General features: G+C 37.5%; 1 protein-coding gene across 5 annotated transcripts in view; it reads right to left on the reverse strand.

Annotated features, from left to right (window-relative positions):
* Positions 1-16,561, reverse strand: part of GALK2 (galactokinase 2) — a 106,518-nt gene that overhangs the window by 66,057 nt on the left and 23,900 nt on the right. For all 5 annotated transcript variants that reach the window (XM_031453084.2, XM_010998547.3, XM_064485619.1 and 2 more), the window contains exons 4-5: positions 14,661-14,751; positions 11,666-11,812 (exon numbers count right to left, since the gene is read on the reverse strand). In XM_031453084.2, the coding sequence (XP_031308944.1) occupies positions 11,666-11,812; positions 14,661-14,751 (238 nt within the window). The remainder of the gene's footprint in view (positions 1-11,665; positions 11,813-14,660; positions 14,752-16,561) is intronic.

Below are 16,561 nucleotides of genomic sequence, written 5' to 3' on the forward strand. Positions count from 1 at the left end.
CTGCAGAATTGAAATAATAATAATACTTGCCTTACAAAGCTAACATGAGCTTAGAGATGATGTGTATAAAACATCCAGGTACTTAATAACAATGGAAAATAGGGCATCTTTTACCCTCATATAATTTCTAACAGAACTTTTAAGTCCATATTTTTCAATAGTAACCTCCAAATCTTTGTATCTCCAGAACTGCAAAGCATGCCTTAAATAATCTTCATTAGTTAACCTTTTCCCTTGAGTCACGTTCTTCTCTACACCCAGTTTGTCTATGGTAGATAGACAGCGTTTGTATCTACAGATACAGTTTATCTCCTTACTATTCTCATGAACATCAACACACTTTAAAAACTTCATACACTTACAGACACTTCCCTGACTATTAATTTATTTTCCCACCTTACCTATTTTCTTGCTAAACTCTTCCCCTAAACTTTTCCAAACTCTCCTATCAGGAAGGTCAGAGAACTGGAGGTATTTGGTAAATCTAACTGATTCACCCCTGTGAATTTAGGAACAGCTGCTCTTACTTTTACTTTAGAAACAGAAATCAAGGCAGAGGGAGGATCATACAAGTTACAGAGCAAATAGTTCAAAAACGGGGACAAAGTCTAGAGAGCCTTTCATTGTCTGCCTACTCTACTGAATATTAGTCTGGGGGTCAACATAGGGTTAAATTTTGATTGAATGGCTACTATCATCTCTATGAAACATAAATGCATGCAAACAGATCACAAACCTCTTTGAATTTGGTAGAGGAATTATTTATCCTTGTATTTTCATCTTCTAGTTATTTTCTCTGCACACAATCAAAGTAGTAGGTAAGGACTATGCACATATGTGACATATTAATATCACCCTCATTGTTCCAGTTGATTCTTTAAATATTGAATAATGTTTAACTTATGGCGGGGCGCAAGTCAAAGTTTGGAGGCATCAAAACATGGTGACCTAATAATGATAAGGATCTAAGAAGCACAACAAAAGTTCACAGTACAACCAGGCATGCATATGAATTTTCAGCAATAGTGGTTTCATTTGAAACCAGTTAGAAACAGTGACCCGTACTCCTCCAGTATGCCTGCTCCCTAATTAGTCTTGTTTGCCTTCGTTTATACTAAAGGTAAACATGCATTTAGCCTACGGAAGGAAATGGAAAAAAAACAGAGGTGACCCAAACAACCTCTGTGAAGCAAGGCTTCTAACCTGCAATCAAATAGCTTAGTCACATCACCAGAGTGAATCCAAATCACTCAGAATCGCTAAATAACTGATTCCATTTCCAAACCTACTCCTAAAAAAAAGAATATAACCAGAGATACAAACACCATCCCACGGAACTGAAAGAAACTTGGTGCTTTTTATCGATAATACCATGTGAATGGTTTTATATTCCCCTATTAACAATATTAACTTAAAATTTCAAACATTTTTAAATACAGGCCACCCAGTGCTCACATTAAGCCCTCTGGTTTTTGTACCAGTGAGCACATGGCTTCAGTCCATGTTCAACACTTAATTAAGAGATTCTCTTAATTAAGAGATTCAAAGATTGTGCTCTGGATTTACCGCCTTCTCAGAGGCCAGGCTGCTGCCGTTCATTAGCAGTCAACCTCTGGCTGGAATGTTTTAAACTACTATTTTCTTTAACGATTATATGGCTGAAGTTTTTGTTATTCTAAGCAAACTGAAACAATGTCCTTGTATGGGCTTCTAAACATAATAATTAGTGACTGTGCAAATTGTTTTCTGCTTTTTCTTACACCATGTAGCAAAATGCTATTAAAACAGTCAAATAATAGTTTAAACCTTTGTATAATTTTGAGATTCTTTTCATTTTATAATGTAGACTATGCCTCTCTTTTTAAGCACAAGGTCTCATTCTGAAGGCCAAGAGACACTTAACTTAAAGGGAGCTATATGCTAAGAAAACTATATCTTTAAACTTTCTCAAGGAAACAGCCCTTATAAACTCAGAAAAACGAAAACTTGGACATATGTGGCACAGAACTTTGGGCATTCCACTTACTCTGCTTCGGAACCTCAAAGGTCCCTAGCACAGTATGGACTTCAAACTTCTAAAGCACTCATCCGAAAAGAGAATCAACCACGTCTACACAACTAGTTTGCCCTTGAAATTAAGTGAACTGAATCTGTTCAGGGACTTAAGCAACTAAAAACATCCTTGCAGTCAAATAAGTTTTGAAAAGGAATTTCATGAGGCAGTATAAGAATTTCTAGTCCTCAGCTGACACACATTTGTAAGTCTGGCTCACAAAACTGTTACAATGCATTCATGGATTCACTCTGCCTGAAATGCCTGTGGGTGCCTCCCAGTACTTTGTATCAAGACACAGCCTTCCCTTCCTTTAAATTTTTTTTAGAACTCCCCACTTACTTGAAATCTTCCCCATTTAACTTTACCAAGGAGCCGTTCTTAAAACCCTATTTCCCATCTCCATATAAAATACTTCACTTGGGGCTCGGGAGGGGGATGAGACAGGTGCTCAAGTACTAAGTCTTCTGTTAGTATTCCATTATGTGCATTTAAGTTCCCTAAGGATATTGACCACTCCTTTTCTTTTTTCTGTTTTTGTTGTTGTTGTTGTTGTTGTTTTTGTTTTCAGTTATTTCCTCCCTTGCCAGTATAAGGTACAGTATGGTACTCCAGCAGAAAAAAACTCAAATCAATGTAAATCCTAACTCACCATCCTCAACTCATAGCTCTCCAAAGGCTTTCTGCTATAACTGGAATGAAATCCAGACTCTACTGGATGTGGCCTCTGACTTCCACTCTCAGCTCACCTTCCTCCCACTCTGTCCTCTCCCCCCACCGTCACCACTCCATCCACACAGGCCTCTGCTTTCTGCTATTCCATTCCTGGAAGGTGACAAACAGGTTTTTACCTTAGGTCTTCAGCATTTGCTGTTCCTTCTGCCTCTCTTCTCTGCTCACTCCCTCAAGGTCTCTGTTTAAATGTCACCTCCTTAGAGAGGATTTCTCCTAACTCCCTACCTAAAATAGCAGCTTCTGGGGAGGGTACAGCTCAGTGGCAGAGCACATGCTTACCATGCATAAGGTCCTGGGCTCAATCTCCAGTACCTCCATTGAAAAATAATAATAAATAAATAAACCTAATTACCCACCTTCCAAAAAAACAAAACAAAATTTTAAAAAAACTAAAATAGCAGCTTCTCCTTTCAATGGCCTGTTTTTCTTCACAGCCCTAGCTAATACTATCTTACATATTTATTTGTCTAGTTGTCCATTATCTCTCACCATTACCACAACCTCCAGCATGTAAGTTCTAAGAAAGCTAGGGCTTCACCTGTTGTATTCACAGTTGTACCCCTGGTGCCTAGAACAATGCCTGGCACATAGTAGGTATTTGATAAATGTCACTGAAACACTGCTTCCAAGACGCCAGCAGTGGGAAGAATCTGTGGGTAGAAGGCAGCCTAACACACTTTACTACCCCAGGCTAGCTTCCAGAGTTGCAAACTGTTTCCCTAGCTGGGCAGCTACCTCTGTTCTAAGATCCCTGGGAGGAATTTGGTCCTTTCTTCTTAGCCTCCAAGGGCAACTCCAAGAACAGACAGAAACTGGACTCAAGTCTACAGCAACCTGAATCTTGAGCTAACAATGTAGGGGCATACCATATGGAATGCCTCCCCAACTAACATTTTCCTGGTAGAACACTTCTTGGTTTTTGATACTCGAACTTCGTAGACTGTATATACCTCTTAATATAATACTTTTTGAAAGGTGTTTATTTAAGAAAAAATATATACATAGATCTCAAAACTTAAATACATTGTTAATAAAATAGTGTGCAGAATACTGGGACACCAGGTGTTCACAGAGAAAACAGTTATCTACCATGTAAAATAACTGCTTAACGACAATATTAACTGTTTGACGTTCAAGACTGTTTTAAGTTTTTTTCATTGTATTTGTAAGTTACTTATTTACTGGAATTTTTACTGTGTTTTTGTGACATTGTAGGAAATCAGAGATTTTCAGCAAGAGTAATTCATTACAATTTTTCCTATTTAAAATAATAAGAAATAGGCCTCTGCTTAATGATTTTGTGCAAAACATCTGATTTTTGGAATGGATTTCTGCCGTTAAGTGAAAGATGCCTGTATTTTCTTGGATTCTTTCACCCAAAACCCATCAACAAGCCTCTCCCTGGGCCTTTCTGATTTGGTCGCAGTCCAGCAGCTCATCTGTTCTCAATCTCTGACTTTGACTCGTTGAATCCCTTCTTGTGTCTTCATCTTCCAGTTCCCCCAACTTGCAGTCATTTGGTGCATCATTGCCCCTCTTACTTCTCATTGCATTCATCCTTTTCTCTCTATCCTTTTCTTTATTTTCAATTAATTTTTACCAAAGGAGTATATGCACATAATCTAAAAGCTCAAAGGAGTTAAAAGGTTTATAACAACAAAAGCAGTCCCCAGTGCAGTATTCCCAGAATCACTTTCAACTAGCTCTTGCTTGAAATTATCAAATAATCTGAGTAAAATGCTATCTCCTAGGTATTCCATGTTAAATTTCATCTACTGCCTTCCTATTATGGTAGATGAAGATTTTCACTGCCTTACACCCACCTTTCCCCCAATCTTTCTCAATGAATCTATGCCAAAAAAGTTTGATTAAATCCATATTCAGTGCATTAATAATTGAGACTATTGTTCACTTATGAGCCAAACAATGTAAAATAATTGATTTCCTTTCTGGGACAAATTTTGTTTATTTTTCCTATATTTAATAGTTGCCTAGTTTCTTCATTTGCTTAGTTTTATTTGCATGTCCAGCTGAGGCGTCCCATGTCCTATAACAACTCTCAATCCATTTTCCCACATGGTAAACGTGTTATCCCAATAAAATTTATCAACTTCGTTTTTTTCCCTCCCTCTCCAGGTTCTAATCTGTACTGAGTGTTTCTAAGCTCCTAGGTGTCATGGATATTATTCTAAGATTTCTCATCACCACTATTCTACAAATACCCAACTCCTCTCTCCTGTACTGGATTTCCCATCTCTGAGTTTCCATGTCAACTTCTTTCTTGGTTTACTCACTACTTTTACTGGATTACATCCTGTAGACTTTTAGACTTTGCTTGTTTGAGAATGTTTTATTCTAGACATACACTTAATTATTTCATTTACTCGACACTAGAATTAATTCATATTTCAAAGACATTATTCTGTTGCAACTATCTTCCAAGTCTATTTTTAATAAACTTTCATTCCTGATCCTTTCACTGTGATCTCTTTCCCCTCCTCTCTCCTGCTCTCTCCATCAGCTTTTAGTATGTTTTCTATTAACATTCAAATTTCAAAATTTCCAGATGATATAATTTGGGTTTTTTTTATAAAATTAAAAAAAAATTATTGAGGTATAATTTGGTTTGGTTTTTTCCACTTACTGGGTGCTGAACACTGCAAGCAACTTTCAATCTGAGAAGTCATGTTTTCATTTTGGAGAAATGTTATTTTTAAAAAAATAATACTTTTCTAATGACTGTTTACTCTGTTTCTCCTTACTGGTTGGATATTGGATTTCATGAATTGGTCTATAAGTTTTCCCATCTTTCTCTCTCTTATTGTCCATTTTTTTTCCCTACTTTATCAGAGTTCTTTCAATCTTCTTGCTGAAATTTTTGTTTTAGCTATTATATTTTAAAAATCCAAAAGCTTTTTCTTATTGTTTGTTCCTTTTTTAAAGTGAAATTCTATTCTTTTTTCAACATTTTCTTTTATCTCTCCGAGGACATCATGACTTTTTTTGAAGGATTTTTCTATTCTCAGCGTTGTCTCTGTTTCCCCTGAGTTCCATTTCTCTTTGTTTACTTCATGTTGGAAGTTTTCTTCCAAAGTCTGATTGTCTTCTGATGCCCTATATCTTTAAGAGTGAGTTACTAAAAAGCTGATTAGAAGCTTTGTAAATGCTCTTCTAATAGGGTCATAGAGAAGCTGGGGAATTTTTGTGGAAGGGGGTCACCAAATGTCAGTATCTCTAGGTCTTTTCCCTAGGATGCTTCAGTTTCCTTTGAGAAGGATCTTCCAGTTTTCCTGGTGAAGTGTGGAATGGTAAGGCTGCTAGGATGCTAGAGCTGACCAGAAGAGGGAATTGAGGATTTCACTGTTCAGACGCAGAATGTCCATTAGCCCCTTAGTTTTCAGTTCTATTCTGGTCCTGCCCTTCTCAGTGTTCAATGCTCCCAAGTCCAGACAATTTTTGGCTATTTCTCCAGGAACTCCGGCAAAGGTTGGGGGGAAATGGCCTCCTCCTGGCTACTTAGCCAGGTAAGAGTGGGCTCTGAGGGTCTCACTGCTCCTCATAGACTCTCAAATAATAAATAAATTCCCAACCACCACATCACCCTGCTACCTGTGCTCTCCGGTGCCTCTTAATTCCTAAGTCTCTCCAGAGAGTTGTGAGTCAGCTTGCTTCCCATTTGTACCTCCCTCCACAGGCACTTGGCTCTGACCTTTCTCCACTATGCTAAGTCATGCTCCATCCTTCCACCCATTTTCCATCTTTGTATCAATTTATCAAAGATGGAGCTTGTGCCTTCTTTTCTAGTTTTTTCCTATTGTTTGGGGATGGGTTTTTTGAGAAAAGAATAATGAATGAGGGATGAAGAAAGACAGAGTAAATCTTGAAACCAGAAGTCTCTAGCCCTTTTCTGTTTCATAGGTCTTTTATCACACCATACTCTTCAGTCAGTTCCATTTTGATTCACTTCTGTCTTCCAAACTTTCTGGGTAACCAGCTGTCTTATTTTACTGGTTTTTGACATGAAACATTTAGTTTATTAGTAAATTAACAAGTTCCACAGCTATTTATCATATCCCATTTGCAGTAATTGTTGTCTGCAATTGAATAGGGTACTGAATACACATATAATTGGGAGGGGATTATTTATCAACTGGGAGAGCCATTAGTCACCAATCGCTTGTGGGGCTTATTTTTCTTATCAGATAGGCTGGTTACTCACTGCTTGCCTTCCTGTCCCTCCATTCTCACACTTCTCTGTACCCCAGGAGACTGACTGCCATCAGCAACTCCCCTAGCCCATCCCCACTCCCTGACATTGCCACCTATCTCACTCTTTCCCTGCCTTGCTGCATGTCTGGCAACATTGCTCCACAGCCACAGCTCCCGAAGAATAATGCCTTCTGGCTTCACAAGAGATCCTTCCCTAGCTGGTTCCCTTGACCCTGCTAACACCTCTGCAAATAATCTCTTTACTAAACTCCCTTCAGTTATACTCTGTGTGCCATTTGTTTCCTATTGGGACATTAAAAAAAGGATTTTGAACTAGCTCATCTCTCAAGTTCCTTGAGTTCTCATGTTGTTTGATTTTTATAAGAGTCAAGTATACAACTGGCACTTAACTGAAGAATTTGGACAAATTAGGGGCTTCCTTTCAGTCAAGATTCCATCTCACTACAGCAAAGAAATTCTCCAAATAATTATGCTCAGCCCCCAGAAAATACAAGATTTGTCAGTATAACTTACATGAGCATAGAAAGCTAGGATACACATATTGTTCCTTTTAGGCAGTGAAGTCAGATAGTTCTGGTAAAGTGCATTTATTTTTATTTTCAGTGTTTTTTAGTTGAGGTATAATTGGCCTACATTATATTAGCTTTAAGAGTATGACAATGATTAGATATTTGTGTATATTATGAAATGAAATCACTACAATAAATTCGGCTAACATCCATTGCTATATATGGTTACAGAATTTTTGTTCTTATTTTGAGAACTTTTAAGATTTACTCTCTTAGCAACATTCAAATATGCAATACAGTATCATTAACCACACTGTACACTACATCCCCATGACTTATTTATTTCATAACTGAAAGTCTGTACTTTTTGATTCTCTTCACTCATTTCACAGACCCCTCACCCCACACCTCTGACAACCACTGATATGTCCTCTCTATTTATGAGCTTGCTTTCTTATTTTTATTTGTTTTAGATTCCACATATAAGTGACATCATACAGTATTTGTCTTTCCCTGTCTGACTTTCTTTACTTAGCCTAACACCCTCAAGGTCCATCCATCTTGCTGCAAATGGCAAAATTTCACTCTTTTTGTGGCTGAATAATATTCCATTTTGTATACATGTGTGTGTGTTTTTATATATATATATATATATACACACACACACCACATCATCTTTATCCATTCATCCATCAATGGATATAGGTTGTTTCCAAATCTTGGCTATTGTAAATAAGGCTGCAAAGAACATAGGGATGCATCTGTCTTTTTAATTCTGTGTTTTTGTTTTCTTCAACTAAATACCCAGAAGTGGAATTACTAAATCATATGACAGTCCTATTTTTAAATTTTTGAGGAACCTCCATATTGTTTTCCATAGTGGCTAAACCAATTTGCATTCCTACCAACAGTGTACAAGAATTCCCTTTTCTCCATATCCTTACCAACTTGTTATTTCTTGTCTTTTTGAAAATAGCCATTCTAACAGGTATGAAGCGATATCTCATTGGGGTTTTTATTTGCTTTTCCCCGATGATTAGTGATGCTGATTATCTTTTCATGTGCATTTTGGTCATCTGCATGTCTTCTTAGGGAAAAATGTCTATTTAGATCCTCTGCCCATTTTTAAATTGGATTGTTTGGGGTTTTTTGCTATTGGAGTTGTATGTGTTCTTTATACATTTTGGATATTAACACTTTATCAGATCTATGACTTGCAAATATTTTTCTTCTATTCAGTAGGTTGTCTTTCCATTTTGTTGATGGTTTCCTTTGCTGTGCAGGAGCTTTTAAGTTTGATGCAGTCCTTTTTATCTGTTTTGTTTGCTTTTGTTGCCTTTGCTTTTGGTGTCAAATCTAAAAAATCATCACTAAGACTGATGACAGGAGCTTACCACCTATGTTTTCTCCTAGGAGTTTTACAGTTTCAGGTCTTACATTCAAGTCTTTAATGCATTTTGAGTTAATTTTTGTGTATGGTGTAAGATAGTGGTCCAGTTTCATCCTTCTTCATTGAGTGTCCAGTATTCCCAACACCATTTATTGAAGAGACTGTCTTTACCCATTGTATATTCTCAGCTCCTCTGCTATAAATTAATTGATTGTATATACATGGGTTTATTGCTAGGCTCTCTATTATGTTCCATTAATCTGTGATCTGTATGTCTGTTTTTATGCCAATACTTTGCTATTTTTGACTTTGAAAACACAGACAGCCAGAATTAATTCTAAAAGTTCAAGTGTTTTTTACCTTCTTTTCTTCTTTCCCTTAGATATTCCACCATCAAAGAGCAAAAAATAAGTTTCACCCATCCTCCCTTTTATAAAGGATTCCTTGACCTCACCTCAACCACAGACACCAGATTATCTTTCTCCATGCAGATCTAGACTTTTTGCATCACTGAAATTTTCTATTTTCTCACCTCTCATAGACCCTTCAGCCCATTCCTATTTTCAACTGCTCTTGCCAAAGTTTTCTTCGACTTCTTTCATGCTAAATTCAATGCTACCTCTTAGCTCTTATCTTACTTAACCTCTCAGCATTTGACACCACTGCAACTTCTTTCATGAAGTAGTCTCTTCCTTATCTTTGCTGTTGCCTGAACTTTCTAGTCTTCCTCCTACCTATCTGATTACTCCTTAGTGTCTTCAAGTGGACATCTCCTCCTCTGCCCATCTTCCAAATGTTCATGCTTCTCTTAGTCTTATCTTTCTACCTGCACTCTTCCACTGGAAGTTCTCCTCCACTCCTGTGGTTCAAAAGTCAATTATATACTAATGACTCTCAAATGGACCATCTCAAGTCCAAATATCCCTCCTGACCTTCAGAGATATTGTTTGTAACTAAATACTACATAATTCCATCAGTATGAACACCGATTCCTCATACTCAACATTTCACCTTCCCCTCAAACCTATGTTTTCATCTATATTCCTTATCCCAGTGAATCACACCAAGCCACAGACCTGGGTATTATCCTTGACTTTTGCTGTCCCACACCCAACACACCCACTTATTGCTTCTGTCTGAGATGTACTTTAAATCTATCATCCAATTCTCTCCGTTCTCACTGTGACTTCCCTAAACCAAATCATCTCTCTACTGCTAATACCATTACTCTCAAATTTAGATTTTTGTCATATAGTCAGGGGTGATTGTTCTAAAATATAGATATGATCATGTTATCTTCTTCCTAAAAGGCTGCAATGGTTTTACAAACTGCTATCGATGTAAAGCCCAAATTCCTCAACATGGTTTACAAGGTGCAGCATCTGGTCTCCTACTGTATGCTTCAGACAAATTAAGCCGCTTTTAGTTCTTTCCAACAAGCTATGATTACTCTTACTCTGGATATTTTCACATGATGTTTCCTCCACCTGAAACGTGCCTATCCAATGTTTCCAGTGTTATCATGCCATCAATATTTCTTGACTAACATCTATGAATCCCTATGTCTTAGCTTAGATGGCCTATGTTCTCTAAATCTGGATTAGATCTGCTCCCATAGCACACTACTCATCCATTTAACACACTCTCTGATAGTTGTCTACTTACTTGTCTCTATCCCCATTTTAGATCCTAAGTACTGTGAGGGTTAAAACTACACCTGTTTAATCTCCAGTGCCTTGAACATCATGCCAGTTAAAGTAGCCACCAAATAAGAAATGGCTGAATGATAAATGAAAGAATAAACAAACCATCAGATTCAACACAGTACCAGTAGAAGCACACTTTACACATGTACTTGCTTTTCCTTGCTTTCTCTCCTCTCAAAAAAACAAAGTAAGTTACCCTTCCCTCCAAATTAAGCCATTGCTTACGAAGGACTGACTCGTGTATAGTTACACACGACAGCTAAAGAGAATTCTATTTAAGCCTTTGCTTTCTCCTTTATTTCTCTCTTTCCTCTTACACATAAAATTTTCAAACTGAAAGTTTAAAATGGCTTAAGAAAGACTAAAAATGTGTTTGACTTTCTCTTCTTCTACCTGATGCCCATCTATAAACTTAGTAGTATGTGTGCATGAGATAAAAAAAGAACCTATGATAACATTTTATTTGAACCAGAACTCTGAAACATTAAAGTTGAGCACACCTGCTCTGAACTGCTAAGTCAGAGATTTATGTGAACTTGTAAAGTTGAGGCTTACTGACCTCTTATAGGATTTATGTCTTCTTTAAATAAGCATTTCCTCTTTGTAATGCAATATTTAAAAAAAGTTTATTTCAGTGACTAACCTGCTGGCATAAACAGAAATGCTACTCAGTTCCTTTATTGCCTGGTCTTTACTCTTTTTACCCACTGCTTGTCAAATATTTAATTGAAGGTTTTGGGTGAAAATAAGCAGGCCTAACTATGAAGCCTAGAATTTCTTGCTCTAAACTGAACTTGTTAATAAGGTGATCTAAAAAGATATCCATGCATTCAATCTCTACACTTAATCGAAGAGCATTTTAATACAGCTATTCATACATCTGCTCACGGTTTGGAAAAAAGTTACAGAGCATTCCCCTGTGTGCAGTCCTTTCAGATAAGACAAAGTTTTTCAATCTAAGAAAGATATTCTAATTTTGAGATTCAGATGCTGATACTTTAGAAAGAAGGTTGTGTGAGGCTAACTCATTCAACTTAGTTACCTTGGATAGCTTCAGTCCCAGCACCGTGAGTGTCACCAAGCCAGCACAACACACCAAGGCACTGGAGCTGGAGAGGCCAGAACTTGGTGGGATGTTTCCATCTACCAAGCAATTCATCCCAGTCAGGTTACTAAGACCAAAGTGTTCCTACAAAGAGAAGGAAAAACAGCACTCGTAAATGTGGATGGATTCTAGTAGCAGCAGAATGTTCCTTCATTCCCCAGAGAGCAAAAGTCTATCAATGGACTTATTATGCAACTTATGGCAACTCCTTGTGCAGATCAGTTTAGTTGTGTCTACACGTGACATTTCATTTAATGGCTCTACACTGTAGGACACTATATCATCTGAAGATTAATTTTCACTTTGTTGAACAAAAAGCTACTGTTCCATTTTCCAAGATGGCCTTGAATGATCTTTTTCATGAATATTAATTGATTTGAACAAATATGGAAAAATATTAAACAATGATCATTCAACTTCAAGTAGTAAGACAAGAAACACACAATGATTTGTGAAGCAGGTTAAGTCTCTATGTAGCACATCCCAACAACCTGTGATTGTAAAAGTCTAACCCCAAGTAGCAGTTTGTTTCTCTGCAGTATCTTTCTTCAGAAGGTCCTCTGAAGAAAAGCATTCCAAACTTTCTCAGTTCTGTTTTACTTGTGGAAAAACCCAGGCACCAAAAGATTAAGAGACTTTCCCAAGATCACATATAAGGAGCTGGAAGTAGGACCCAGGTCTCTGATTTCTGGTTGAGAACTTGCCCACTGCGGTCAGAAACCTGGGCCAGCATACTGTCACTGTGATTTAATGTAAGTCAGCTATATGAGGAAATCCAGATTTTTACTAGAGTTTATAGATACAGTTTAGCCATATGGTAGCTTTCAAGACAGCCAGATTATAATTCAGCCACAAATGAGAATGTAGACTCTAAACAGAGCAGGGAAACTATTTCTACAAATAGGAAAGCCCAAAGAAATAATCAGACTCTGATCTCAAGACGGAAAGCTCTAGGATGCTTAGATGATTGTGTAGGATGAAGACACTCAGGATGGTATCATATCATACATATCCTTTGTGGTTTCGGATTAAATTCAAGACCATCTCCCCCTCAAGAAAAAGTACCATCATGTTTACAAATTACTGAAATGGCTCAAGACCAAAGTATGAAATACTATTACATTACATAATTGTGCATTTCATCAGATGCATTATTCTAGGGAGAGCTTTCAATAAACCATTTTCAATAGCCAAAGTAACAACAAAACTCTGCAAATAAAAGACTGTTTTTTTTCCTTAATTTTTTTGTCTTTTTTTTTTAAGCTGGCAAAACTCATGCTCCACAAAAGAAGAGATTCAGTTGGATGTATTTCTATTCTTGATTTTGAACCATCTAAAAATTTCCTTTCCAGAAATACAAAAATTATAAACTGAAACACTGCTGCTGCCAATGCCCTTTCATACAGAACATCAGACAGCTTGTTTGAAAAAGAAAAATCCTTGGAGAATGCTATATACTTAACCATAAACTGATCCACAGGGTGTCTTGAATGTGAATCATACTTCCAAACTTATCATGCAATGTTTAAATTAAAATGTACAACAGATTCAAAAATGCAAATGGGTTTTGCCAAATCCTGTAATAGCTCTATCCCAAAAGGATAACATGTTCAATTTAATATAAACAGATTATCCTCTGGACCTTTCTAGTATTTGAATTGAAAGTTTCTGGACAGGCTAACATTTAAATTACTTTTCTGCCAAAAAGTCATCATACAGACCTGCTTTTGCACATAAGTTGTCAAACCAAAAAGGAAGGCTGTAAGACCTGAAATTCTCAAGAATAACGCAAAGCAACATGCATTCTTTAGGTCCCTTTACCCATATGCTCCAAAATGCATGTTGCTATAAGGAAGATCAAATTCCATTTGCCAAGCAAATTCTTCCAAATACTCTAATTCCCACTAATGCATACGACAAGCCAAATGATTTGAAGATTTAAAGCCTGCCAATAACTTCTCTCATAAGTGGTTACTGTGTGTCTTGGAGAAAGGAATGAAGAGGGAGGAGGGAGGAGGGAAGGAGAGGGGAAGGAAAGAAGGAGAGCACTCTAAGACCAGAACCACCATAATTAGAGTACAGGACTATACATTAGAAATAAACGTGATGGATATCTGTAATGGGTATGCCACTGAGTCCTAGGCTACTCACGACAGAGTTTCAGACAGGACCACCAGGCAGCAAGGAATACAAGCTCTCTAAAGTATGGATATTAACAAACAAATCCAATTGATTTAGCCAATAAATTTTCTCTTTGTCCTTTGTACTGTTTTAAATAGGAGAGAAAGTAGAAATAGTCTCTTGTTCTTGTACATGACATTAGAGATGTTCAAAGTAATTATTCAGTGTTTCTAGGAAAACACCTATTCTAATAAATTTCACTACATCTTTTTTTAACCCCATCTGAAGTATTAGTGATAACAATGCTAGTTCCCATTTATCAAAGACCTACTGTGTTTCAAGTACTGTGTAATCCTTGTAACAACTTTTTGTTGGGATAATAATGACATTTCACAGGTAACAAATCTGAAGCTTAAGAAGTTAAATTAACAAAGGTGAGTAGAGCCCTAATTCAAATCCAGGGCTGTCTGACTCTAAAACCTACTACAGTGTACACCTATATATCCCCAGAACAAAATGTAAAGATTGCTAGAATGTACCTTCTAAAAGAAAATTTGAACAAAGGTGGGAAAGCCGGAAAGATATTTGTCAGACACACCTGACTTACGCACAGCCACTCCTGCCCCCTATGAACACCACTAAGAAACAGTCATTTCTACCCCATCTCCTGAAATGTATTAATTAGCAAAATAGAATAGAAACATCAATTAGTATTGAAAGGAGACAAAAATGATAAAGTAAATAACATAAATCTTGATATTATACACATCACAATCTCAGCTGCTAGTAGGTGCCTTATAAACTGATTTACCTGAATTCCTTTAAATCCACATAGGAAATAGTTGTGCCACAGAGGCTTGGTTTTGTCAATTTGAATGTTATCAGCACTGGTACTGAAGTCCCTGCAAAAGCAAAAGGCACCATTAATTTAAGTCGAGGCCTCGTGCTGCAGCATTGATGGCTGACTGCTGCCATCTTGTGCCAAAACAGTGACACTGACATTTCATTTTCCACTTTTAATCTATATACTTCACAGTCTACCCCAAAACAACAAACATCACCAGCTGCTAAAAGTTAAGAGAAGTCGTGGTGACCTTAATAACTAAACTACTTCCAACTGACCCTTTTCATTTCCTGAAAGGGAGAAGAACCAATCTATGTAGATTTGATATAATCTACATCACTTTTATTACATGATGGTCCTTGTTAAGCTGGTGTAAACCACATAAATGCTTATCCTCTGGCCTGCTGTTTGGCACACCTCTTCCTAGAACAGAAGTACTCAAAGCCTTCTTTCCCCACAGTCTGCACCCATCCAATTTTACCATCTGCACAGTTTAAGAAGAAGGAAGAAACAAAACAAATAATGATTCTAATGGAGAATAACTCATTGAATAAAACAAGATTCCACAAATCTCTACTGATATAAACTAACAAATGAATACATAGCCAAATGAAGGAGAAGGGAAAGCTCTTCCTTAGAGAAAATGCCAACTAAAAGATGCAGAAGAAATGACGGAAATTGAAAACTCATTACTTGGCAAACTTCATGATAACTGTTTCAGGAAAGAATCATCAGTGGATGCTAAAATCGGTGAGTAAAAATTTGATGAGAAACAAGGTATTTACACAAACTCAAAGTATTTCCCCTCCAGACAATGCAAAGGGGAAAAATAGTAACCTTGTGGTAATCTGGCAGACAACTCCTTAACCAAACGATCAAAACTAACATCAACACTTAAAGGGACAACACGTGCCTCCTAGATATGACACACTCAGGACACATCAGTTGACATGTGGGAATTCTTTGTACTGTTTTTGTGACTTCTTTGAAAGCCAAAAGTTATCTCAAAATTAGAAATAGATAGATAGGCTTCTAAATTAACCAAAGGAAAAAAATCTGTGAAATGGGAAAGGGGGGAGATCAATTTAAAAATGAGGAAATAAGCAACACTCCCCATAGTGACTGAGTTCTCTTCATATAATTTACTAAATACCTACTATGTGCCAGACACTGTAGAAGGTGCCTTCCACGGATTACCTTAATCACATGGATATAGCATCTCCTAAGAAAAATACTGAATGGCCACTCGAGTTTGGAAGGCATTCACAGGAATATAAAGGTAAAAGGCAAAGAGGGCTTATCTTTTAAGCATTTGTAAGCTAGCTGAGACAGCATGAAAACAAATCGCAGTCACACACCAGTATGCGATGGGATGCAAGGCCAAGAGAGTATCTGTTGGACTGAACCCCACAGGCCTGCAGGCCTTGTAGCTGCCCACCACCGAGACCTCAAAGTAAGAGCCCAAAGACAGCAACAGAGACATCAGAGGTTATTGGATAGGGGATCTTACACGTCTGCAGCAAAAGGTCCTGGAGCAACACGCTACTGTGTACGGCAGACAGGCGGCAAGACGTGGCAGCAATCTTTACTACTCAGGGGAGTGGGAGGGGAGGCTACCATTTATAGGCAGAGTTAACATCAGGTTGGCTCATCAGTTACCAGGGAAACCAGCAGCTGGGGCAGGGGGCAAGCATGTAGATAGTTACTGATTAAGCCCTATGAATCGGGTACAGGTGAGGTAGGGACTGGTCGAATAGGGGGATATACAGAGGACAGGAGAACAGCCATCCTGAGTGGCCTGCCCATACAGCATCATTTCTATAATCAGCACACTAGCATGGAAAGGGGAGGATTTCCTGAAGGCTCAG

Source organism: Camelus dromedarius, chromosome 5 (assembly GCF_036321535.1).
Source record: "Camelus dromedarius isolate mCamDro1 chromosome 5, mCamDro1.pat, whole genome shotgun sequence".
Lineage (NCBI taxonomy): Eukaryota > Metazoa > Chordata > Mammalia > Artiodactyla > Camelidae > Camelus > Camelus dromedarius.